This window comes from Ochotona curzoniae, unplaced genomic scaffold, assembly GCF_017591425.1.
Source record: "Ochotona curzoniae isolate NIBS_2020 unplaced genomic scaffold, NIBS_Ocur_1.0 contig_2699, whole genome shotgun sequence".
NCBI lineage: Eukaryota > Metazoa > Chordata > Mammalia > Lagomorpha > Ochotonidae > Ochotona > Ochotona curzoniae.
In genome coordinates, this window is record NW_024465561.1 from 4,499,216 (window position 1) to 4,527,061 (window position 27,846).

A 27,846-nucleotide genomic window follows, 5' to 3' on the forward strand; every position below is an offset into this window, starting at 1 on the left:
CAGGCAATCAGAAAAGTGCCCCCTAAATTTTTAAAAGATTTATTTTATTTTTATTGGAAAGGCAGATTTACAGAAAGATCTTCCATCTGCTGGGTCACTCCCCAAGTGGCCACAATAGCCAAAGCTGACCTGATTAGGAGCCAGGACCTTCTGGGTCTCCCACATGGGTGTATGGTCCCAAGGCCCCAGAATATCCTCCCAGGCCACAAGCAGGGAGCTAGATGGGAAGAGGAGCTGCCGGGATTAGAACCGATGCTCATCAGTGCATGCAAGGCAAGGATTATGGCACTGGGCCACTGCGCCAGGCCCCAACTGAATGACTTTTTAGAAATTTAGAAAAATGACTCAGTTCTCAAATTATAAAATATAATAGCACTTTCTATTTTTACTTTTTGTTCTCCTTTCCTGTGAAAAATTGTTTTGAATACCAGAAAAGGCTCTCAAGGGATCTGACTGGGGAAGAGGTGCAGTCTTTCTCAATATGGCAGTTTTTGTCTTATTTTCCTTACGTATTAACATTGTATGTCCCTTTTGACTCAATTCTGAAGATCTGATTCCTTCTAAAGCTAAATATGTGTTTTACCTATGATGCAGCACTTGCTGTCTTGAGTATATATGCAAGCAAGATATGTACATGTAGAGTAAAAGACAGACGCAGGAACTTTCATGTAGCACTATTCTGAATAGACTGAGGCTGAAACAAACGTCCGTTAACAACACTGATACATAAGCTGCAAGTATGACATTGATTAATTTCAAAAAAGAAATTTTTGCCAAAAGAGGTCATACCAAGGTTACATACTATATGATTTATATTTATATAGAGTTCAAAACCAGGCCAAACTAAGTGACTTGGTGGCTATCTTTATATGACAGGGCAGTGTGGGGTCTTATGACTACATTAACAATTTATGAATGTATTACAAAGGTTTTCTCTAATAAGTTGTCTACTTGGTTTTTTTTTTTTTAAATTTCAACATTTATTTTAGAAAATCATAAAAATTATGAAGGGAATGTTAAAGTTGTTAGCATAAAAACCAGTCTGTGCCTACCTTACCATATATTTTGGCTCTGGATTGGCACAGCACCAGCCGTTGCGCTCACTTGGGGAGTGAATCATCAGATGGAAGATGTTTCTCACGGTCTCTCCTCTCTGTATATATCTGACTTTGTAATAAAAATAAATAAATCTCTTCAATTGTATTTTTAAAAGTCAGGAAGTTATGCAGAAAAGGTTCTTCTACTTAACTGCCTGATAGCAGATGTCAAGAGACCACCATAATCACATGACCAGATTGAAAAAACAACCTTCCAAAAAGTACTTCTGCAACAACTAACTGCCCAGGAACTGCCTGGGCCACCTTTGACTAATGTCACCATGGTCACTCACCATGGTTATTAATTAACGTGGCTAGACTTTAAACATATTTTATGTAATTCTCATTTCTACCTTCAGAATCCTTCCTTTGCCTCATCTCTTCAGTACTCGGTACAGCAAGCAACGCACTGCTCTTCTCAAGTCAGTCTTGGGCTTCATGAGTCTGTTTGGATTAGATTGACAGAGAAGCACAACCACACAGTGCTTGAACAGAAGCAAACACGCTCTTAGCAGCACTCAAGGGGAGGAGTAATGGGCCTCTTCCCCAGGCCCTCGTCCTCCTCCCCTTCAGCCTCCTAAACTCTGCTTTCTCACCCCCCCTCAGGCCCCCACTTTGGGCTGTGGACCCTCCCTACACATCCGGGCTCCAGGGCCACCCCAGAAATCCCCATGATGGAACCAGCCCTCCCTTAACCACCTGCACACCCCACTGCCACCCGCTTGGGACCTTTTCCACCAGGAGTGCCCCACACAGCAGGAACTCCCAAGAGGCTTCCTGTGGCCAAGGAGATTCGCCAGGCTCTGAGGGAAGCCTCAGGCCCTGGATGACGTTTCACAGAGGCCTGCGGTTGTGACGTCATTGCCTTCTGTGCAGTCATTGGCTAGTGGGCGTTTCCAGAAGGCTGAGGCTAGGCAGACTGAGCCCCACTCATTGTCATCACCGCTGGGAGCTTTCTGGAAGCCACACTGTATGATGTAAAAAGATAGGTGAGTCCCACTCAGAAGCTTCCAAGCGACGGACTTGCTCACAGAGTAAGACGGTTTGAGGCAGAAACCGGCTTAAACATTGGACTTGAGAAGGGGGTGGACTGCGGTATGTCCAGGCGGCCCATCAGGTGGGCAGCCGGCTCCACTGCTCCAGCCGCTCACCTGCCCACGGTGTGAATGCAGGACATTTGTTTCTGACAGGTCAGTTGGAGCCGAAGAAAGGTCTGCTGTCTCAAAACTTTGTCCCTTTCTAAGTTAATGGCCTGTTTTTACACTGGAGTCCCTAGAAAAAGAAGACTGTTTCATCTGAGAGTTTGTGGTTCCTGACATGTTTGATGGTTTTCTGAGATATGAAAACAAGTGCTTTCTTCCTCTTGAAACTCCGTGTCAAAAATTTTTTGACTGCTTTCCTGGACCACAAGCAGGGAGCTGGATGGGAAGTGGAGCAGCCAGGATATGAACTGGCACCCATATGGTATCACGCAAGGTGAGGACTTGAGCCATTAGGCTATGATATTGGGTCCTGTAATGTTTTTTCTAATAGAAAATAAAGGATGTTCACTTTTGTGATACTGTGGCAGAGAAAAAAAAAAGGCTGGTCTTTGAAATCATCTTTCTAAAAAGGAAACACCTCCCTCCCCCTCCAACACACACAGAGCTTGGTTTTGCACTGGTCCCCCTAAGATAGACATTAAAAAAAAAAAAAAGATTCCACGGCACTTGTCAGGTATACTGATTACCTTTTCCAAATCATCAACTAAACAAAGAAGAAATCGCTTGAGCATCACTTTTCCACTGATAGCCACGGTTACGTACAAGCTCACTTGGTGACTTAGGACTGTTGTTGAAGGACTGTGCTGTTGCAGAGTGCCAGAGAGATCGCACTGGACCCAAGTGTGGGATGTTAGGAGGAGTCCACTGCACTGAGAGGGAAAGTCAGGGGCTTTTAAGCTCTCATCCTCCAATCAGATTGAGAGCCTTGCAGTAGAAAGTTTGAGGCAGGCAGGGAGTTACCAGAGCCCAACATTTTGCTATAGTTACCCTAATCTAGCACACTAGGAAGCAGGAGGGGCCAGATGTGCAGAGCCTCCAGTGTCATTTTTGTGCTGTCAATTGTTCTGAATGGTGCAGAAGGCAGCCGGGGCAGAGTGTGCTTTTTGCACGTTTAGTTAACTTGAATGGCGGGAGGTAGGAAGGGCGGGGTGCGGAGGGAAACTCCGTTTCTGTGCTTTGTCCACTGCCAATCTGACACGCGGGTGTGAGCCATCAATGGCTGCATCCTGTTATAATACTATTGTAAAAATGTAGGGGAAATCGATCGGGGCAAGGGGCAACAGGAAAGGTCGAAGCGGAAATTCCTGGGCCTATGAAACTATCATGACATATAAAATTAAAAATATAAAGAAATGCCAGTTTATACAACACAAAAGCATCACTAGCTATTCCGCTATGGACACAAAACCAGAAATCCACAGATCCCTTGTAAATAAACCACAAAGCGGAGGTCTTTCACTTTCAATTTCACAACATTACAAAATCCCAAGACCGCTCAGCTTCGAGTGCAGCACCTGGAAGCTCACATGCAGGCAGAAACAGATCCATACACCAGAGGAAACCCACAGTCCGCCATCCGCCGGCGTCTGCCCCCACAAGGGCCCAGCCAGGCGGACACAGTGCCCAAGCTGCTCTGGCCTCGGCTCCTCGCCGGCCTGGCCGACTGGGAACCACGGACCGATGCCTTGTGGGCTGCTCACAGGGAGCGCCTGGCGTCTGAGTACAGAGCGCCGGCGGGCACTGCCCGAAACTCCCGCGGCGCGGTGGTTGAGCGACGAGCCGGGAATTGCCACCTAGTGCTGCCAAGCGACTTCTAGAGTACAATCCCGCCCACACGCCGCGGACTACATTTCCCACAACCGCCTGGTACGGAGCGCGGCTTCGTTTCCGGTTTTGCGTGTGGACGCCCTGGCGTCGTGAGAGGGCTTTGCGTCTGTGGAGGAGATTGGCACTGGTGGGGCGGGCGAACTCGAACCGGGCTTGGATTCTGGGCGTCGGATCCTGGGTCCTGAACTGCACTTCTGGGGAGGTGAGACTGTCCGGCGTTGGCGAGTCGGGGGGCGTCGCGGGCGTCACGCGGCGGGTGCGTGTGGTACCGCCTGCCTGGGATGGGTGCCCCTGTGGAGGACCGGGCATGTGCCACGGCCGTTTGTGGGAACGTGGGCTCTGCGAGTGTGAGGGCGTCGGAGGCTGCGGGCGCTCTGACAGCGTGGTTGTGTGTGTGTGGAGGTGCAGTGTGCGACACCGCAGCCGTGACAGGGTTTGGTTGTGTCACTTCGAGGTTAGGTGTGTGCGTGGTGTCTTATGTGTGACTGGGGTTTGCCTGTGAATGGGATGTGTGTGACAGTGTTTCCTTGACGTATTTCTCTCTCGGGGTGATGGATGGCGTGTGTGCTCTGCGTGTCACTGTGGGGTTTTATGTGCTGTTTTCGTGTTTGTATGAGACTGCTGTACTTTTTTTTTTTTACTAAGGGTGTTTTTACTAGCACGTGTCCCTGACAAAGTACTTGGATGTGTTTGCATGTATGATGGATTTTAGGGTTAGATGGTCTTGATAACACAATATTGCTGATTAGTGTGGTTTTGCCCGTGTGGCTGTGGAAATGTGATTGTGTGTAATGTCATGTGGTTTTCTTGTTTCATACTCTGATCCTCTGCTAAGTGTAGTGGCATACCAGGGTAAAATTTTATTTCAGTATTTCTGCCGATTCCCATGTGGCATTATGCTCCTCTGATCGGACTTCTCTTTGACCAAAGTGGCTGCGCATTCATGAAGGGGCTATATTTCCTCGTCGATGTGTCCTCCTTCAGGTCTTTGAAATTGTAGTTGTAAGTTTGCCGCAGCTTCCTGTTGATCTCTCACCCTATCGCCCTAAGGGAATTGGATATGGAAAAGTGGCAAAAGAAGACATAACATTTGAACCTCTGGGTGAAGAATAGGAGTGAATTCCAAGCCATAAGCTTGGTCCTTGAGATGTTTTAGGTAGTACTTTCAAGATAAGGCCACTTGAGAATATAATGGGGTTTCCCTGGAGGAAGTACTTCCCCCGGGAGTCCTGAAGGTGCCAGCCACACTCTAGAACTTGTAGGGAGGCTCCTCTTGATGGAGAGCTTTGAATCCAGAAATACATTCAATCCAAGGTAGCTGGAGTCTGGCTTTTGTGACGCAAAGGGTGACCTGTGTTAGTCTGTGTCTAACTCCCTTTGTGTTAAATTGGGGTAGATACTGGAGAGAAGAGTGTGTGTTCTTAGTGTGGCCCCAGATTGTTCTGGTAGCTCATCCCTGTTTTCTGAGAACAGATTCCAGAGAATGGCCCGTGTGCATACAAGCACAGAATTCCCCATAAGTAATTGTTTCCCAGCAGGGCTTTGTGTTTTCTTAGAGTAAAGGAATCTTTGTTTTCTCTTTTAAAATGTGTTACCCAAGCATTCTCAAATGATGGAGGCAAAAGAATTTGTGTATTTTTTTTTGGGGGGGGGGCTTGATTTTGTTTTTGTAGATTGAAAGCATGGAAAATGTAGTTGTCACTGATACTTCCCAATATTGTTTGAATTTAGGGAAACTAAAGGACTTAAAAATGAGAGCTTTCAACTACTTTGTTGTATTTTTGGCTTTTGATTGAGATTTCCAAATGTACACAAAAGGAAAATGAGCTGTCCTGCTTCCACTGTCGTCGCTTGCCGGTCTCGCTGCATTTGTTCTGCCTTCTTTAAAAATCCTTTCTGTATGTCATTCAGATTTTTCCCATTAGTTCGTCAGTTATTTTGTAGTAGATTATTTCATTTTCAAATATTTTGGGTATCTCTCAAGGATCTTTTACTTATTTCTAATTTAATTCCATTGTGTTAAAAAAAAAAAAACAACACTTTTTGTTTCTTGAATTCTTTTGCGATCTAGAATTTGTTGCATCTTAGTGTCCTGTGGGCAGGCGAGGGTCCTGGGTCCTGCTGTTGCTGGGTGGAGCACTCTGTAAGCACCTGCAAGGTTCCTAGATTGGTAGTGTCGTTAACATCTTTACTGATTTTTGGATTTATCTCATTTTCCTTATAGTTTCTCTCAGTTTCTGCTTCATGTGTTCTGCAGCCCTGTAATTAGGTATATTTATGTTTTAGATTTTATGTCATAATAGTGAACTTATCCCTTTATGGCCTTTATTCTTGTTGCTCTTTGTGCTGAACATTGGCTTTCTCTGATATTTAATGTGACCATTCTGATTTTCTTGTAACCAGCATTAGCAAAGTCTATATTTTCTATTCTATTAACCTGTTTGTATTTTCAAATTTCAAGCACATGTTTTTCTTGAGTTTTTTGTTTTTACTCAATTTGACAATGTGTTTTTATTTGTAATATTAGAAAATTTATTTTGTGTGTGATAGTGGGTTGGTTCAACTCATCATCTTGCTGTTTATTTTTATCCTAGTCTTTATTCCTTCTCCTCTTTCTCCCCCACCCCTTTTTTTGTTGTTTTTGTTGTTGTTGTTTTGGGTGGAGAAGGATCAAGAATTTGAAAATAACAGTATAGGTATTTTTTATTAACCATATGAATACACAATTATCATTAGTACCTCTTAGAGAATAGAATATGACCCATCAGGATGATTAATGAAAGCACAGTATTTTGTCTGTTTACTTTCATTTTAAAGAGAATGACACAGAGAGATCTTTCATTGGGTTCACTCCCCAAATACCTGCAACATACAAGGCTGGCAAGACTGAAGCCAGGAACACCTTTTGGGCCTCCCAAGTGCATAGCAGGAATTCAGATACTCGGGCCATTATTTGCTGCCTCCTAATTTCACTAGCAAGAAGCTAGGTCAGGAAGATCTTCCTCTCTGTCTCTCTTCCTCTCTGTAAATCTGACTTTGTAATAAAAATAAATAAATCTTTTTTAAAAAAATAAGCTAGATCAGAAGTGAGTAGTTGGGATTTGAACTGGCAGTTCAATATGGGATGCTGGTGTCCAGTGTGATGGTTTAACCTGTTATGCCCACTCCTCCATTTTAATTAAAAGAGCATTCGGTATATATATTCAATTCTATGCCTTCTTTTCTTCTGTTACACATTTGCTATATCCTGGAGGTCTCTAGCAGTCTGTAGAGATTTTCCTAATTTTTAAAAATAACTATACATTTTATTATATGTGTGTAATAAAATATTCAACCACTTTCCTGTAGGTAGGCATTTAATTTTTGCAGTGTTTTTCATTATATAACGTAGCAGTAAATAAGTGTAGGTTTGTATGTGGAGGTTTATCTTTAGAATAAATTTCTTAAAGTGGCCTGCTTTTGACTTAGTACTTTGGGCAGTAAGTTCTATCTGAACTGCAACTCTAAGCGCTGATGAAATTGGTACATTTCTTTTTTTTTTAAAGATTTATTTTATTTTTATTGGAAAGGTGGATATACAGAGAGGAGAGACAGAGAGGAAGATCTTCCGTCTAATGATTTACTCCCCAAGTGAGCACAATGGCCGATGCTATGCCGATCCGAAGCCAGGAGCCTCTTCCGGGTCTCCCACGCGGGTGCAGTATCCCAAGGCTTTGGGCTGTCCTCTGCTGCTTTCCCGGGCCACAGGCAGGGAGCTGGAAGGGAAGTGGAGCTGCCGGGATTAGAACCGGCGCCCATATGGGATCCTAGGGCGTTCAAGGCGAGGACTTAAGCCACTAGGCCACGCCGCCGGGCCCAGTAAATGCTATAGATTTTATGTTTTGTTGACTTTGCAGTGTAACTGTTTCACTGTCATCTTTCCTGGTGATTTAGCTGGGTATAAATTTCTATCCTGACATTTTTTTCTCGGCACCCTGAGGATATTCCACAGTCTTCTGGCTTCTATTTAGCTCTTGGGAAGTCTGCCATCTGGTTATTGTTGGTCCTTCTGTAAGTAATCTGTATTTTCTCTCTAGTGCTTTTTAAGGTTTTTGTCTTTATGACTTTAATATAATTTTGGACATTTCTTCATTTCTAGATACTTGATATTCACCCCTCTTCCCAGATATTTTAAACCTTGTTCCTTTCTTATGGTTTTTATTTGATATTGTGTATATTTTAAGCATTTATATTCAGCAGTTTCAGTTTCTAGGGAACTATGAGTAGGAATATTTTATATTATATTAATATTATATTTGTGTGTACAATTTATATATATATTTTTCTATTTATTTTTTATAAAACTATATTCGGTAGGCCATTTAGCAGAATTTGAAAATAAATTGTTTTTTAAATTTTTATTCATTTATTTGAATGAGTGACAGAAATATCTTTCACCCGCTAGTTTATCACCAGTTGGTGAAGGGCAGGCCCAGGCTGAAGCCGGGAAGCAGCCTTTGGGTCATCTGCGTCCCCTGCATGGCCGGCAGGAACTGAGTACTTGAGCAGCACTCGCTGTTTCCCAGGCACATTAGCCAGAAGCTGGGAAAGCACACTGGCTGGGACCTCTCTGTATATCCACCTTTCCAATAAAAACATAATAAAAATAAATCTTTAAAAAGCGGGAAGCTAGAGTCAGAAACCAGAACCAGGAACTGAATTCTAGGAATCTGATACGGGATGCAAGTGTTCAAACCTGCAGCTTGACCATCAGCCATATATACATCTGAAATCTTAGTTTTCAGCAATTGGTCTTAAAAGAATTAAAATATTTTTTTCTGGGGTAATGTTGTGGCATGGCAGTTGATGCAGGTATCCCATCTGGGTGCCAGTTTGTGCCCATCTGTTCTATGTCCGATCCATCTCCTTGGGGATGGCCCAAGTGGGTCATATCCTGCCACCCATAATGGGAGATGGGTGAAGTCCGTGGTTCCTGGTTTTGATCTGGCCCTGCTCTGGCCATTGCTGCCATCTGGGCGATAAGCAGGCAGATGCAGGATCTCGGTCTCCCTCTCTGAACTTTGGCTTTTGAAATGAATGAAAAAAAAAAAAGATTTTTCTTTTGCACTTCTTGAAATAATCCTCTGTATGTTATTCTTCAGATTATTCACATAGGAAAAACATATTTCATTATGTAAAACTATTCTTGCATTTGCAGAGTAAACTTCATTTGATCATGATAATCCTTAAATACACAGATAATTTCTTTATTGCTATAATTTTATTTAGAATTTAAGGGACCAATATTGTGGTCAAGAGGCTAAGCTTGTTTGAGTCATGGCTGCTTTACTACAGATCCAGCTCCCGGCTGACGTGCCTGGGAATACTACAGGGGGAGCAGGAGAAGGCTCCAGTGCCTGAGCCTGTCACCCGACAGTGTGGGAGACCCAGAAAGAGTACCAGGCTCCTGGCTTCAGCCTAGCTCAACCATGGCCACTGTAGTCATTTGGAGAGAGATTGTCATATACATCTTTCAAATAACTAAAAGTAAATACTAAAATTTTACCTGTGTTTGTTCCTGAGATTGACTTAGCTTTCCTGAGCTCCATGTCTAACTTTTAATATATGTGTGAATCTAATGTCAGAAAATACTTTGGCAAATTTCCAGAGTTTTTTGTATTCAACAACATTTGTGTAAGGTCTGAATTGTGCTCACAAGGTCTTTGAGGGTTTGGATGGTTTTGCCAGTAGTACCATCAGGCATCAAGTCTCAGGATGCAGTGACCATTAAATACAGTTGACCAGTGTATACAAATGATTATTATTCTTTAGAAATATTGATTTTTAAGAATATAGCTACTAAACTAAAATTTAAGATTCTTTTTGCTTATTTTTTAAAAATTCTAGGTTGATGGGTTGATGATTATAACTGTATTGTGTAGGGGACTGTTTGCTTCATGAACATAATATGGATTATTTAAATCAAGCTAAGTAGGAATGAGGACATTTGGCATTTAATTCTCAGATATTTTTGTCAGGTTCGTGACACTATTGTGCTGTGCAGCAAATGTCAAAAGGAAAAACCCGAGTGCTCCTGAGATTTTGTCCCTTTGGGTCGTAACCCCCCCACACACATTCACCTTTTATTTTCTGCTTCCACGACTTCTATCCTCTTAGAGTCCACATAATCAGACACGTGGTATTTGCCCTTCTGTGCCTGATTTATTTCAAAATGATGTTCTCCAACTCCACACGTGACAGAATTTCCTTCTCATCTTGCTCCACCTGTTCATGGGACCTTACGTTGATGCCACTCTCTTGGCACATGTGACTGTTGCTTCAGGGAAATGCAGACATCTCTTCAGCAAACATATTTCAAAATCTTTCAAGTAAATACCAAGAAGTGTGATTGGCAAATCATAGGGTAATTCTATTTTTAGTGTTTTGAAGTGCTTCTGCAGTTTTCCTCAATGGCTGTACAAATTTACACCTACAATGAACAAAGGTTCCCTCCTTTACATATCCTTGTTGACATGTACTCTTTTTCATCTTTTTTTAAGAAATTGATTTTATTTATTTATTTATTTTTTATAAAGTCAGATATATATAGAGAGGAGGAAAGACAGAGAGGAAAATCTTCCATCCAGTGATTCATTCCCCAAGTGACCGCAACGGCCAGAGCTGCACCGATCTGAAGCCAGGAGCCTGGAGCCTCTTCGGGTCTTCTTCGTGGGTGCAGGGTCCCAAGGCTTTGGGGCATCCTCAGCTGCTTGCCCAGGCCACAAGCAGGGAGCTGGATGGGAAGTGGAGCTGCCGGGATTAGAACCGGCGCCCATATGGGATCCTAGGGCGTTCAAGGCGAGGACTTTAGGTGTTTGGCCACAGCATCAAGCCCACTCTTTTTCATCTTTTTGAGAAAGCTATTCTGACAGATCAGAAGTGATATGTGATATGTGGTATTTCCCTAATGGTGGGCAGTATTAAACATTTTTTCACCTATTTGTTGGCTATTTGTATTACAGTCTTGTGAGAAATCTTCATGATATATTTCATTTGTAGACTTGTGTACATTGAACTGCACTTATACTCAGGTATAAATCATATTAATTCATAATCCTTTTCCTATGTTGGTGAATTTGCTTTGCTAGTGTTTTTGTTGATGATTTGTGCAACATCAAGGATGTTTTATATTGTCTTTGCCTGACCTTGGTACCAGGGTAATGCTGGCCTTGTAAGTTTGAAGTATCTGTAGTGCCTTCTCTTTGATTATTGGAAGAATTTGAGGATTGATATTGTAATTCGGTCTTGAAATTTTAGTGGAATTCAGGAGTAAGAGCCCAGTGAGATGGCTCAGTTGGCTAGTCCTTCCCCTTCCAAATGCTGGGTTGTTCATCTCCCGGCTGCTGTACTTCCCATCCAGTTCCCTGCTTGTGGCCAGGGACAGCCCAAAGCCTTGGGACCCCGCACCTGCATGGGAGACCTGGAGGAAGCTCCTGGCTTTGGATCAGCTTAGCTCCAGCCATTGTGGCCACTTGAGGGGTGAACCAAAAGATCTTTCTCTCTGTATCTCCTCTCTGTATATCTGCCTTTCCAATAAAAATAGATAATTTGTTTGTTTAAGAATTCAGTATTGAAACTATAAAATCCTGTTTTTTTTTTCCCTGATTTTTTTGTTATTTTTTATGATTCATTTGGTACTGCTTTCTTTTTTCCTTCATTATCCTACATATGTAGGAATTCATTTCTTCTGTTTATCCAGTTCATTAGGGTGTAGTTGGTCATAGTAGTTTCTTAGGATTGTATTTATGCAGTATAAGTTGTAACGTTTCGTTCTGAGTTTACTTACTTGAATCTTTTTCTTAATCTACCCAAAGGCCTGTCAATTTTATCTTTGAAACGAACCAGCTGTTTTGTCAAATTTTTTTTTTTGTATTATTTTTCTAATCTTTTTTTTCTTAGGTCCTTATCTTCCTTCTTTCTGCTGACTTTGTGTTTAGATTCTTCTTTTCCTAGTTCCTTAAGGAGAAGTGATTTAGGCATATACTGCTATAATCTTGGTGACTAGTATTTTATTTCAAGCTATTTTTAAATTTCCCTATTTCTTCGCTGGTCAGTTGGTTTTTTGAAAGTATATTGTTTTAAATTTTCATGTGCAAGTTTATGGGTTTCATGATATTCTGTTTCTAGTTTCATACTAGATATGATTGGAACTGTTGTCATGGTTTCCATCTTAAATTTATTAATACTTGTTTTTGGTGGCCTAACATGTGATCTCTCCAGAGAATGTCCTGTGTGTACACTTTGTTGCTTGTATATTTTGTTGCTGATGAGTGGGATTGGTATGCCTGTTAGATCCAGGGGTCTAAAGTGTTGTACAAATCCAGTGTTTGCTTATTAATCTTCTGCTGAATCACTGTCCACTTCTGACTGCATTATTTCAGAAGTCTTCTCTTCCATTTTGTCTTCCAGAATAAACATTCTCCTCAGGTGCTCTCTCCTGCTGTTGACACTCTCAACATCCTTTTGGCTCATCTCATCTGCTCTTTTTCCTCATCTCTTTAAACCATCTGTGTTATTTTGTTGCAGTGTGTTTCCTTCCTAGGTTCCTAGGCCTGATTTGCCAGGCCCTTCCTCTCCATGGAGTAGATTTTGTTAGAAGATTGTTTAGATGGAGTGCAGAGTAGCACTTGGACCATTCTTTGACTTGACTTCTCTATGAGCAAAACCCCGTACCCTCAGGGGTTTCCTTAGCTTTCATCAGGGCCTGCAAGTGTCACAGTCGCCTAATCTGCAGCTTTTGGTGGTGGTGGTGGGGGTGGGTAGAAAAATGAGTTTGAAGTGGATGCAGGCTTTGTAGGGAATGTGTCTTCAGTTCCCGGGGAACTGGGTGGCAGTCTTACTAGTGTTCCTGGTGGCTGCAACCTTGTTCTTCCTGAGGAACACAGGAGGGCCTGTCCCTTTGTCCCATTGGCAACAGTAACTGCAGCTTTAGAACTGTGTAACACTGATGGGATCTTGTCCACTTCCTGCTGACAGAGTGTGACTGGTGCTGGTGCTTGTAAAAACACCAATACCCTAATCCTGGAACTCGGGGAATGGAAGGGGATCCTGCTCCAGTTTTACAGGGTGATTGCAAGATACAGTGGACGTTTTGCACTGGCAGATATAGACACAGAGAAGTGGAATGCAGGCACGTTCTTCCCTGGGTCCTCTGAGGAACAGTACCAACAGTCACAGTGCTGGCGCTTTGGAATGCTGTCAGATCGCAACCCCATTCACAGTGGCCAGCCAGTTAGGCTGGCAATCATCAGAAGGTAGCTATCACCTGGACCACAGGCAAGATGCCACAGTGGAGTACTAGTTACTCTAGAGATTGTAACTTGACAGCCGCAGTCTGCCTTCAGGGCCCCCAGCATCCTGAGCTTGAAGGTGCAAAAAGGCCTTCCTCCTCAGGTCTGGTATTCTCAGATTTGTATGGGCTGCCGCTGGTGGTAGCTCCAGGAGGCCAAGGGTAACCCCACTGCTGTGTCACACAGAGTAAGCACAGCGATAAGAGCTTAAGCCCAGAACTTCACAGCTGCAGAGTACAAGGGTTCCACCACCTATTCTAGAAAAGTGAGCTGGTTCTGGCAGCTTCTCGTAGCAGTGCAGTTGCTAAATCAGAACAGAGTGAAGCAGTGGCTCTACCACAGTAAACTGGAGTCTGGCACTTTGAGACGGACAATATGAGTTACCTTTTTGGAGCAGAGTAGTTGCTCAGACCCCCAAGTCAGCTCTCTAGGCTGGACTTGACGTCACCGAGGACTGGGATTCTCTGCTGGGCCGTGCTACCAGCAAGGACTTCAGTGCGTTCTTACCTCTTCTGGCAGTGACGCAGTAGCCGCATGTCTCTCCTCTGCCCTGGTGTCAGAGTCTTTGTGATGTTGCATCACTCTTCACTAAAAATTTTCCTAAGTCTGGCTCCTGAAACAGCATTCTCCCTTTGTTGTTCTGGCAGTTCCCCGTGGCTGAGGCGAGTGTGTCTTCTCTGTATTCAGTTCTTATATTCTGCCTCTTATTTTCTAGTAAGTGCATTTGAGATTGTTTCCTCCAGGTACAACACATAGTTTCTTTTGGTGTAGTAATCATGACATCTTCTGGAAAATGCATCAGGCAATCTTATTGTTATACATCATAGAGCATATTTACACAAACTAAGGTGCTACATTTGTCACTAGGTCATGGAATACATGCTACAATTATAATATATGCACTCAGGGTTTTTTTTTTTAAGATCTATTTAGTTATCTGTATTGGAAAAGCAGATTTACAGAGAGAGAATGCTCTTCTGTCTGCAGGTTCACGTCCCAAGTGTCTGCAATGGCTGGAGCTGAGTCAATCTTTAGCCAGGAACCAGGAGCCTTTTCTGGGTCTCCCACGCAGGTGCAGGGTCATGAGGCTCTGGGCCATCCTTGAATGCTTCTCCAGGCCACAAGCAGGGAGCTGGATGGGAAGTGGAGCTGCCAGGACATGAACCAGCACCTATGTGGGATCCAAGTGCATGCAAAGCAAGGGATTTTAGCCACTCGGCCATCGCGCTGGGTCTAGTATAATATGAATATTTTTAAAGACCCTTTGGTAGCATTTACTAAAATGCCTACTTGTCTGTATCTGCTACGATAACATGCTAGAGTTTCTTCTAAAAAGGAAAAACTAAATCTTTTTACACGTTTTCCTTTTGAAATAGCCTCATTTCTGTGCTACATTTCACAAACAGCACACAGAATTTTGCATCCTATCTCCATCGCCTCTCCCATACTCATGAATCTGCTTTAATCCAAAATTACTCCACCAAAATTGTACTTGTATTATCATTAATTTACTTATTAGTCAGCCTTTTACCTCATCTCAGCATTTGACACCATTGGCAATTCCTCCTTAAAACACTTTACTTGCTTTCCGAGGTCGCCAGCCTCCAGTAGACGCTCGCTCTCAGCCTTCACGCTGGATTCTTTCTCATTTACCTGACCTCTGAATGTGGATGCGTCCTGGAGCTCAGGGCTCAAACCTCCCTTTTCTACATAAGATATTCTTGTATAATCGTACCAAATCCCCCAGGTTTAAATATTACCAACTCGGTGATGGCTCCTATTTCTACATGTAAATCCAAGTCTCTCCTTAGAACCACATATTTCTGTACACATAAATATGTATGCAATACTTTTATTGGTTTTTTTTTTAAGATTTAGTTTATTTTTTTTATTGCAAAGTCAGATACAAAGAGAGGACGAGAGATAGAGAAGATCTTCCATCTGATAATTCACTCCCCAAGTGGCCACAACGCCCAGAGCTGTGCCAATCCAAAGCCAGGAGCCAGGAGCTTCTTCCAGATACAGATGCAGATACAGGGTCCCAAGTGCTTGGGCCGTCCTCAACTGCTTTCCCAGGCCACAAACAGGGAACTGGATGGGAAGTGGAGCAGCCAAGATTAGAACCAGCACCTATAGGTGACCTGGCATGTGCAAGGCAAGGACTTTAGCTGTTAGGCTACCGAGCCAGGCCCATCTCTCAACTTCTGTACAGCTGGATTCAGTTCCTATTCTCTGCTCTCTGTGGGCCCAACAGCTTATCTCTTGATGTCTTTCAGTATGTTACCATACAGACTCTGGCAAGTAAAAACACTGAATGACCCAGGACTGGCTGTAACTAACTTCAGAGTACATTTCTGTCTCTACTTTCTGTTCTCATTTCAGTGTTCCACTCTCATCTTCTTTCCTAAGCTTGGCCACACTTTTAAAACGGTTTTATAAAATTATATTTTAAACACTTATTGCTATTCCTCAGTTAATCTAATATACAATTTGCACCTCAATTATGTCTATTATGGTCATAATTTGTAAGTTTTATCACCGACCCCCTGATTCCCTACACTTTCTGTATTCGTTTTTCATTATTGCATCAGAATACCTGAGGTATCTTAACTTTATATGGGGAAAAGGTTTATTCAGCTCACACTTTTGGAGTTGCGAGTCCAAGATTGGATGGCTCCATGTCAGTGGAGCACCTGGCAAAGCCGTGGATGGCAGTGGGCAGAAGGATTATTTGGTGAACTAGGATCAGAGCAAGTGGTAAGGCCCAAACACGGGCTTCTGTAATAACCCTCTCACTAGAAATGCCTTCTTTTTTTTTTTTTTTAAGATTTATTGGAAAGTCAGATATACAGAGAGGAGGAGAGACAGAGAGGGAGATCTTCCGTCCAATGATTCACTCCCCAAGTGAGCACAACGGGCCGATGCTATGCCGATCCGAAGCCAGGAGCCAGGAACTTCTGGGTCTCCCACACGGGTGCAGGGTTCCAAGACTTTGGGCCGTCCTCGGCTGCTTTCCCGGGCCACAGGCAGGGAGCTGGATGGGAAGTGGAGCTGCCAGGATAGAACCGGCGCCCATATGGGATCCTGGCATGTTCAAGGCGAGGACTTTAGCCGCTAGGCCACGCTGCCGGGCCCTAGAAATGCCTTCTGACAGTATGCCCCAGGAATCTCCCACTAGGCCTTCTTTGCAAACAACAAAATAAATTTTCACCTTCTTAGTACCACTAAGGCTTAAATGTCCTGCATCATGAGTTTAAGGACTAAGTCATATTCAAACTTCAGCTCTTTCCTTTTGTTTTAATGCCTGTCCTTTTCCCCCAAGCTATGAAAACTACTCATCTGTTTTCCATCCCGAGAGTTCTACCTTTACAAGAATGTCATTTGGAGTGGAGCGGGATTTTGATGGTTTAGATGCCTGCATCTCATATTAGAAAGCTAGTTTGAGTTCCAGCTTCTTGACTTCCAAACTTACTTCGTGCTAATGCATCCTCAGAAGCAGTACATCGTGGCCCAAGTACGTAGGTCCCTGCCACCCATGTGGGAAATCGAAGTGGAGTTGTGGCTCCTGGCTTTGGTCTAGCCCAGCCCTTCACTGCTGGGAGCATTTGAACAGCAAACAATGAATGTAAGAGAGGTTGCTTTTGGCACTGTTTCTTTCTACTTTTCCAATAAAATTTTAAAAATAAACATTTTTTAAAACAGAATGTCAGGCCTAGCCCAATAGCCTAGTGGCTAAATCCTGGCCTTACATTCCATATTGGTACCAGTTCATGTTCCAGTTGCTCCACTTCCCATCCAGCTCACTGTTTGTGGCCTGGGAAAGCAGCAGAAGATTGCCCAAGGCCTTGAGACCCTGCACCCATATGGGGCCCAGCAGAGGCTCCTGGCTTCAGGTCGGCTCAGCTTCAGCTGTTGTGGCCGCTTAGGGAGTAAACCAGCAGAAGGAAGATTCTTCTCTCTGAATCTGTTTATCTGCCTTTCCAATAAAAAGAAAAAAGTTATACAAATGGAATCAGAGTATATGCCTTTGGGGTCTGACTTGGTTCAACTAGCATATATTTAATGTTTCTACCAATCAATATTTCATTTTTGTTTCCTGCTGTATAAATTCCCATTGTAGGGAAGTACCAATATTTTTTTGCAGTGACTGGGTTGGTTCCAATTTGGAAAAATACGAATAAAGTTGCTGTAATATTTAGTATATAATCCTTTGTCTTTACATAAGTATAAATACCTACAAAGATGCTTCCACATCATATGCTAAGTATATTTGCATAAGAATCTACTCCCATTTTCCTGTGGATGTTCGATTTTGTATTCTCCGCAAGTATTCTAGTTTTTGATCTGTATGTCCATCTACAAGAAATCTGTCCTTTTATAGAATTTCTAGAACTGACTCTTTAGATAACTGCATTATTCCTTTCCAGGATTCTGTTACAACAACAAGATGCAAACCTTTTATTTTTTTATATTAATTTATTTTTTGATGATTTTTACGTAGTTATTTAGGGTGCTAAGGGTCAAAGGCTACAGGAAGGTGGGTGAGATCACCATTTCCACATTCTCTTTTTTTTCCTTCCTGTATCTGGGGATGGGGGGAAGTAGGGGAAGAAGCTATACCCAGCTTCCCAAATGCCTCCGCACCCTGGGATAGAGGACAGCCACCCACCGCACCCCAGGGTCCTCACTATGGGGCATGCGCCGAGAGTCCTGCTGAAGAGGTCTTGATAGTTCCAGAGTTCTGAATTACTGCTGATCTTGCCACTCTAAGCACAATGAAATCTTCCAGAATCTACTAGTTGATAAAGTCCACCTTAGAGTTTCTGACCAGATATTCACTCCCTGCACTTGGCTGGGGTAGCTGACTAATTTGTTCTGTCCTCCGTCTTCTAGTCTGGTACCAGGTGTCCTCTGCAGACTCCAATGTACTGTTATATCCTCCATGTGCACCTGGATGTGCTGTCCACTGCTCCGTCTAAGCCATTGAGGAGGCTCAGCTTTGACACATGCACTCCATGGTCAGACCATGGAACCTGCAATTCTCTCCATGGTTGGGGTTCTGTGTCCAGCAGTTCAGTTGAGGGGAATCCCCAAAGAAACGTCATCTGAGGTGATCCAGACCCGATTCTTGCATGTGCTTGCCAATACAGGGTCCGGCACAGTCTGTTGCCCCAGTCAGCTTATGTATATGCTGGTGGGGTAGCAATTGCTGTGTCAGTTCAGTCTCCAACCCTGTCTTCTACACAATCCAGTGGTTGTTGCAGCCCAGCCCACTCCTGCCCACCACACACTCAGCCCTCATGCAAATCAGTGGGAGCTGTAGCCTTGTCAAAGTGACCCACAATAACCCCCACCAGGCCAGTCCCCTGCACTGGTTGCCAGTATGTACAGCAGACTGGTCCAACCTGTCCCACATCCCATTCAGCTCTCATACATGTCATTGAGGCTTAAAGCCTAGTTCAACCCAACCAGCCCCACTATCCAGCCCCTACACATGCTGGTGGGTGCCACTCTCTGTCTAGCCTTGCCTGCCCCAGTCCTGGTTCTCATGCTTGTCAGCTGGGGTGGCAACCCAAGAGGGAGGTGCTCAGTCTTTCCCTACTGAGTCCACTCCCACTCCTGGATCCTGCACTCTCCAGATGGTTCTGCAGTTAAACAGAATTTGCGCCTCCTGCCAGCAGCTGATGCTGCAGCAAAGCCCAGCCAACCCACCCTCACTCTGACTTATGCATGAACCAGTAGGGACAGTCATCCCAGCCTGACTTTCTCCTGTCCCAACTCATATGAGTCCAACAGGTGTTGTAACCTTGCCTAGTCTGGTCTGTCCCCGTCCAAACTCACACTCTCAAGTGGGAGTTGTGGTCCAGCAGGGGAGCCTCATGCAGCGCCCCCTCTGGGTTCGCCCCTTCCCCACTGTGTCTCATGTGGTGATTGGATGAGCCTGACTGGGCCCATCCCAACCCCAGTTCCAGCTCATGCTGCTTGGGGCTACAGCCTAGCCAGCCCAGCTGGCCCCCAGTCCTGGCCCTCATATGAACTGGCTTGTGTTGTCACCCAACACTCCATTCTGGCATTTGGATTCACTAGTGGGTGATATGAACTGGCCCAGTCTAATTCATCCCTGATAGGCTCCAAATGTTTGCCAGTGGGCACCATTCCCTGGCTTGGTCTGGGCTGCTCCCTATCATGGTTCTTGCACTAACCTGCAGTGACTGTGTCCCGACACGGAAGTTCCCCAAAGCTAATCCATCACAACCTCTTCCAATGCCAGATCTCGCGCACACCACTGGGTCCATGGGCCAGCCCTACTTGGCCCACCTTCTGTCCTAGCAGGAACAGTGACCTTTCCTGACTGGACTTCACCCATTCCGGATCTTACTGTTGGGTGTTACAGTCCCTCCTGTCACAGTCCCTCCTGTCTTTGCCTTGGGACGCTCTAGCCTGGCCTGACCAGGCCAGCCCCCAGTCCCATCTCTTGCTGGTGGCTACTACAGCCTGGCCCTGCTCAGTCTGCTTATATCCCTGGCTCATGCAAACCATTAGATGTAACAGCGTAGTTTAGTATTACCTACATGCACTGCAGCCTGGTTTCTGCACTTGCTGGTGAGCTAAGGTTTAGTCAGCCCTACTTGGCCCACCCCTTCCAAAACCAACCCACACACTTGCCATCAGTTGGAGCTACCTTGCCCAGCTTGCCCGACCCCAGTCCTGGACCACATGCTCACCAGCAGGAGCTATGAACCACAAGAGGAATTTGCCAAGTTACCCTTACTCTGCCCCACTGCCAGATCCAGATCTTACACGTTGCAGCAGGTGCTAGGTCCTTGCCTAGCATAGCCAGGCCCTCCATCTTGGCCTTTGTATGGGCTGGTGAATGTTGCAGCCTGGCCTGCCTCACACCCTGTTTAGGATGCATGTAGGTGCTGCAGCCTGAACATGCCCAGACTATTCTTGGTCCCTGAACCCTTAAGTATTGGCAGGTTTCAAGGTTAGAGCTAGCTCAGCCCATCACCACCCCCAAACACTTGAGCTCACCAGCAGGACTTGTATTTCCATAGGGTTGGGCCTACATATTCCCCACAGAATCTCCCCCCAGACATGGTGCTCACATGTACTAGTTAGTGTCATGGCCCTGCTTAATGTGACCCGTTTCCTGTCCTGTTGCAACATTCAGTCAGGTACTAGGATCTAGTGCTGCTAGACAGGCACCACCCATGCTCTAGCTTTTGCGTAGCCTGGTGTGTGGTTGTCAGCCATGTTCCATGCTCAGGACTCTAATGTGGGTTGGTGCATGAGTCTGACCCTTACAGATCTTCTGGTCTCTCCCCTCTAAACCACCAGGTCTCAGTCACCTTGCTTAACTGCAAGAACAGTGGCCCTGTCATTGGGTGTCCCTCAGGATTCATTCCTCACCTACATGTACCATGGCCATATTCATGGATGTCCCTGGGCAGTAAGTCCACACCCCAAGACCCCAGAGCTTGTAGCTGTGCGATGAGTGGGGAGAGCCCAGTGCCAGTTTGCGCTCTGATGGGCCGCAAGCCCAGGATTTGCCCACCACTTGGTAGCGTTGCACAGAGAGCTAGGATTTCTAGCAGGGAGTCTGACCGGACATGGGTTCTCCCAGCCTCAAAGCCTGGGAGAATAAGGTACCCACACCTCTGAGCCGACTTACCTGGACTCCACCCACCAACGTGGCGGCAGTGGGCAGAGCCATGAGCCTGGGCACTCCCAGAGACCCGACAGGAAATTCTCAGACCTAGGGCCTGAACAAGCCCAGGATTTGCCTGTGGTGGACAGGGAGCTAGGAAGATATAGACCTTTTATTATGTTTTAGTGCCTTAGAAATGATAAAGATATTTTTCTATGATGATCATCTGTGGTTCAGTTTGGATATATTAGAGTGATGATGGGAGCTGAGAACTGAAGGATGAAGTAAAAAAAAAAAAAAGCAAACAACAGCAACTAGGTATTTTGTTTGAAAAAAATAAGGAGAATTAAAAATAATCTGGCTTCTACTGGGGAAGTAGTATTCATGTCAACAGGAGCGAGTTATATGACCCTAAATTTAGTGTGGATATGCCTTTGTTTCCATCTGTGAATAAATAATGGGGAAGGCACAAACAGGTGCTTTCTGCCCTCTGGTGGGAGGAAGAGCTGCTTGCAAAGGGACAGGACAGTGGAACTTAGTGATGCAGATTTGGTGGCTGGTACAGGACTTGCTGTTCAAGACTTAGGCTTTCGTCTGTTTGTTCTCCTGTTTTTCAGGAGAAATAAAATAATTCTAAGTCTTACATATTATATATTTCTAATAAGCATTTAAATGTACTTTAGCAAACAATCTTGAATTACCACACTCCATATTCTGAGTTTCAAATAATTCAAAGATGATTCAGGTATCAGACCTTACCCAGACTGACCTGCTTTTTCTGCTGTATTACTATAGGCCCCGGAGATCCCAACTTAATTATGGAGAAATTTCAACAGGCCTCATTTCTAGCTAGTCACTGAGACATTTGCAGGATTCCAAAGCACTGTTTTGATTCTATACCTCTTATTTGCCTTTTCCTGAAGCAGAAAAGTGGACTTCACTTAAACTTTAGCCCATAAGTTCGTTCTTTCAGTGTTGTCTCCTGTGCCTTCATTTGGGTGGCTTTTATATGTTGTCTAGTTTATGTAATTAATTGTAATTATCTAAAGTAACAGAAATGAATCCTTCAGATGGAAGAATTAGTAATTAAAGCAAACCCAGTTTCTATAGGCTTAGAACATCTCAAGAGATGGGACATGTTTTGGCCTTGTGAATTTTTCTAAGTTGAAAGGGAGCTTGTGTGTTTTGCTGAGAGTTATCAACGATGAGAATGCCAAGGGGGAAAAAGCAGATACAAAGGTACAGACCACACCATGAAGCAATTTCTCAGACTTATGAAAGAGTTTGGATGCCTTTTCAAATTTGACCATTAAAAAGTTTTAGGCAGTGATAGCAAATCACCAAGTATATCAAAATATGAATCAGTTAATAAAAATGGTAAAACGGGAGACCTCCAGGCTCATTTACAGATTCACTAGATTCAAATTCAGTTAGTCTCAGGTACTATCTGGACATCTTTAGTTTCATCAAACTCTACATGACTTTGATTCCCGCCAATGTTAGAGAACCATTGATGGTAGTTTCCTAGTTTCTTCTTCTAGTCTCCTGAGTGTTCGTTATTCCCTGACTTCTCAGCTGCCCTTTTAACATTCAAACTTTATTTTTTCAAGTTCTAGGTAGCAACATTACCATGAAATAAATTTACCTGATTTTGATGGTGTGAGAGAAATAGGAGTAAAATATTACAGAAAATAGGGAATTTCACATAGAAACTGTGTCTACATAGTTTTAATGTGAAATGTGGGCTTAACAATGGGTAGTAAACAATGTTTTAAAAACACATAAGCCTGTTATTTCAAACCAATACTGTTTTCTATGATTTGGCTTTTACTGAAGTCACATTTCTTCTAAATTATTTAATGTTTTATGTTTCTGACTTGCCTTCAAGGTATGTATATAAGGACCTACCTCCAAAAAGATACTTATGCAACAGCATTATATCTCAATGGGAAATAAGTGACAAGCTTGGCAATTGTGATCTTCAGGAATCTAATTCTATAGAGTATCTAAAAATCCAAGACAAGTTGGAAAAGCAACGAGAACATCAAGGAATTTATCAGGGAAGGAATGATTACATTTGAAAAAATGTCCATTTTCAATCAGCACACTTACTTATCTCAATATCCACGATGTCATTCTACTGAGAAGCCCTATAAATGTAAGGAATGTGGGAAAGCCTTTAGACGAGCTTCACACCTAACTCAACATCAGAGTATTCATACTGGGGAAAAGCCCTATGAATGCAAGCAATGTGGAAAGGCCTTTAGTCGTGACTCACAGCTCAGTCTTCATCAAAGACTTCATACTGGTGAGAAACCCTATGCATGCAAAGAATGTGGGAAGGCCTTTACTCAAAGCTCGCAACTTATTTTACACCACAGAATTCATACTGGTGAAAAACCATATAAATGTGAAGAATGTGGGAAAGCCTTTATTCGCAGTTCACAACTCACTCGACATCAGAAAGTCCATACTGGTGAGAAACCTTACGAATGTAAAGAATGTGGAAAGGCCTTTACTCAGAACTCACAACTAACTTTGCACCAGAGACTTCATACTGGTGAGAAGCTGTATGAATGTAAAGAATGTAGAAAGGTCTTCACTCAGCTCTCGCAACTTATTCTGCATAAGAGGATTCATACTGGTGAGAAACCCTATGAATGCAAGGAATGTGGGAAAGCTTTTATTTGTGGCTCACAGCTCTCTCAACATCAGAAAATTCATAATGGGGAAAAGCCATATGAATGTAAGGAATGTGGAAAGGCCTTTATCCGGGGCTCACTCCTTATGCAACATCAAAGGATTCACACTGGAGAAAAACCCTACAAATGTGAAGAATGTGGGAAAGCCTTTATCCGTGGCTCACAACTTACTCAACACCAGAGAATTCATACCAATGAAAAGCCATATGAGTGTAAGGAATGTGGGAAGACCTTCAGTCATGGCTCACAGCTTACTCAACATCAGAGAATTCACACTGGTGAGAAACCCTACAAATGTGAAGAATGTGGGAAAGCTTTTAACCGTGGCTCACTCCTTACTCGACATCAAAGGATTCATACTGGTGAGAAACCCTATGAGTGTAAAGAATGTGGAAAAAACTTTAGTCGTGGGTCAGAACTTACTCAACATGAGAGAATTCACACTGGTGAGAAACCCTATGAATGTAAGGAATGTGGGAAGTCTTTTATTCGTGGCTCACAGCTTACTCAGCATCAAAGAATTCATACTGGTGAAAAACCATACGAGTGTAAAGAATGTAGAATGGCCTTTACTCAAAGTTCACACCTTTCCCAACATCAAAGACTTCATACTGGTGAGAAACCGTATGTATGCAGTGAATGTGGAAAGGCATTTGCTCGTGGTTTACTACTTATACAACATCAAAGAATTCATACTGGTGAGAAACCATATCAGTGTAAGGAATGCGGGAAGGCCTTTATTCGTGGTTCTCAGCTTACTCAACATCAGCGAATTCATACTGGAGAAAAACCATATGAGTGCAAGGAATGTGGGAAGGCCTTCAGTCATGGCTCTCAACTTACTTTACATCAGAGAATCCATACTGGTGAGAAACCCTATGAATGCAAAGAATGTAGAAAGGCTTTTACCCAGAGTTCACATCTTTCCCGACATCAGAGGATACATACTGGTGAAAAACCATACCAATGTAAGGAGTGTGGGAAGTCCTTTACTCGTGGCTCACAATTAACTCAACACCAGAGAATTCACATCAGTGAAAAATCCTTTGAATATAAGGAATGTGGAATAGAATTTAATCATGGTGCACAAGTCTACATATGAATTATCTGATTCTTTGTTCACATTTTGTTCTTGTCATCCACTGAAAGCAAAGACTTCCTACAGATGTGAATATGGGCATGGGGCACATGTGAGAATTTTGATGGTATAATGAAAATATTAACTTAATTCAGATAGAAAAGCCTGTTGTTACTGGAAACCTACTACACTTTAGCAGATTTATAAAATAGAGAATTGCTAATGTAGTAAACACAGGAAGGCCTCTGGCCACAGCACAGGTCTTTTCCAAGACTATCTTGGCTCTGAGAATTCTGCTTTGATTTAACCGACTGTAAGCAGACCTAAGAATAAACAGCATCTTTCTCACTGTTCGTGGAAGTATTGTGTCTTATTATTTATAAGAACTCTTAGAATAGTGCATTGAAAGACTATCACAATCATGTATCAAAGCTATCATTTCTGTATTAGGAGGGTACACACTCAGAAAATATTTCATTAAATGTTTATCCCAGATTTGATTGTAGTGTACTGTGTGTTGTCATGAATATGAGAAAGCTTTAGTCAAATCTGATCCCTTATGTTGTCAGGAAATTCATACAGAACAAAAGCCCTATGTGTAAGTGGATTATTAAGCAGAACTGCTAAGGAAAAAATATATATATAAATGATATGTAACCTGTCAGAAAACCCCCAAATTTGTATTTTCCAACATCATTAACCACAATTCAATATTGTTTTGAATTGAAATTTTTAGCAAACATAGATATAGGAAGGACAGCATTATAGTACCAAAGCATGCACTGATACTTTAAATGCTGGCCTCCCCTAATGAAAAGCCAGTTCCACTTGTGATCCAGCTTCCTGCTTATGTCCTGGAAAGAAAGACAGTAAAAGATGGCCCACATTCTTGGGCCCCTGACATCCATGTAGGAAATCAGCATGGAGCTTCTCTGACTTAGGCTTGCTCCAGAACTGGCTGTGTGGCCACTTAGTGAATGAGTGGATGCAGGATTTTTTTTCTCTGAGTGAGAGGAAGAGAGAGTGTGTGTGTGTGTGTGTGTTTGTTGCCAATAAAGGAATAAATAAATGTACTTTTAAACTAGCCCTGGAAAGTATTTTTTTAAATGAGAATTGTTTCTATGAAAAAAAATTAACAGGTGCAGATTTTGAATTACACAGAAAATCTAACATTACAGACTATTTTGTAATGAAAAATTATGAGTATTAAATTGTGAGTTTTTGTCAGAGACTACTCTTTCTCTACCCAATATTCAAATTTCCTTTTTTAGTAACAAATCCTAGAAGGAAAAACCATCAATTCATCCTAAAGGGCAACAAACTTTAGTGGCATTTCTTTGCATTAAGAGGACAGTGAAGATTCCCTTGCATCCAAAGCGTGGACATGTATGCCAGAGTTTCAACAGTGTCAGGCAGACATTGAAAATGGCATCTGGGAGTATAGATGGTGGAGAAGAACAGAATGGTTTTCTGGCTCTGAGGGCTTTTGAAAAAATGATACCAACTCTGATCAGTCTGCCCCCCTATATTTTGCTGATATAGTTTTAGTTCTCTTATTAACAACAAAATTTCTAAAGAACAACAGAAATGTGCCTAGGCCTGGAGTGTGTGGCCATAAGAATTCAAACATAATATTGATGTAAGGCCATACACAAGATGATCTATCCCTTTCAGCCTGAAAAAGGAAACATCCCTATTTCTACTGGCAAGGCATTTGGTGAGGCTGCATCCACTACCTTACATAATAAATGCGTGCCAACTGAGGCTGTAAGGTTGGAGGAAATGGTAGGAGGGTTTCAGGATCTACTTAGTGGTTTTTGCTGCTTTCTGTAATTTCCAAAATACATGACAGTAGAGCTAGCCAGGTCACTAATAAAAGGGAAAATGTAACTGCTTTGTTAAGAGGTGCTACCTTTGTTGCAGGTAATTAATCCTCTATCCCATGAACTGAGACCATTAAAATTTAAATGGCCGGCCTGCAGAAGAAATGATCCATTGCCTATCAAAGGAAGCTAATATGACAGAGTTCATGCTTTTCCCACCCATGTCTAGCCTACATTTAGGGAGGGCTCACTATAATCCAGCCATTCTGTTTGTTGTTTGGAATATATAAATTAACAATTATATTATTTAAGAGAAAATAATTAATGTGAAATACTAGGACAATAATACAGGGTAAAAGAGTAATTAAAGGAAAGTTGGTGGTGATGGGAATATGACTGTCCAGGTTGACACATGAAATGCAATGACTCAGAACATTAAGGAAGACATATCAAAGTCAAGATTTGTTCAAGTAAAGGAAAAAAATATATGGAGGCACAACCCTAAAACAAAAATTTCATGGTGTGTTTAAGGAGGATCAGGGGGCTGGCTCTATGATGTATCGGCTAAGGTAGTGTAGTGTAGTCATCACATATTGGCAGTTTTGACTTCAGCTTCTCTTATGAACCAGCTCCTGTTAATGGCCTGGGAATGCAGTGGAGGATGGCACAAGTGCTTGGGCCCCTGCACGGACACAGGAGACCCAGGGTGGCTCCTGTCTCAACTGGTCCTGACTTACCTGTTGCAGCCACATGGAGAGTGAGCCAGTGGGTGGAAAATCCACTCTAACTCTGCCTATCAAACATATATTTTTTAATTATTAAGAAAGCTATGAACAAGGAGGAGTTGCTAGTACAGGAAGTTAGATGCAAGAGAGGGCCATATCTTGAAAGGCCTAGTAAGCATTTTGGCTGTTCTTTTGAGGGAAATGGAAAGCCACTGGTGAGTTCTGAGCAGAAGACATGGTGTGCCAAGTAGCATCTGTGCTCTGCTCAGGCCCTGCGTGGGGCTCAGGGCTTCTGAGCAGCCCCTCCCACCGAAGCTGCGAGCATTTGGTTGCTGCTGCTCACTTGATGCTGCAGCTTGAGGTAGCTGCACCCAACCCAGTAAGCAACACAGAATGGCCCAAAACAGGAAGCCCAAGTCCTGCTCAAAGATCCAACTACTACATCACACAGCATCTATGGGTCCTGCCTCCTCCACCCACCGTTAGTGCACCCACCATTAGTGGAGCTCTGAATCTGAGTGGTGACTCGGAGTCTCAAAGTCCACTCAGCAGTTATTTTGCTCATCCAGAT

General features: G+C 43.2%; 2 protein-coding genes across 3 annotated transcripts in view; one reads left to right on the forward strand and one right to left on the reverse strand.

Moving 5' to 3' along the window:
* LOC121153685 (zinc finger protein 420) overlaps nt 1–27,846 on the forward strand; it is a 363,018-nt gene that overhangs the window by 184,317 nt on the left and 150,855 nt on the right. Inside the window, exons 9-10 of one of the 2 annotated variants that reach the window (XM_040976377.1) lie at nt 11,969–11,973; nt 23,093–24,633. In XM_040976377.1, coding sequence (XP_040832311.1) covers nt 11,969–11,973; nt 23,093–24,633 — 1,546 coding nt within the window. Of the gene's footprint in view, nt 1–4,072; nt 4,170–11,968; nt 11,974–22,835; nt 25,014–27,846 lie in introns of those variants that run through there. The other variant, XM_040976378.1, reaches the window with a different exon arrangement.
* The window catches only part of LOC121153688 (zinc finger protein 729-like), a 107,234-nt gene that overhangs the window by 42,912 nt on the left and 36,476 nt on the right, over nt 1–27,846 (reverse strand). The window lies entirely within an intron of this gene.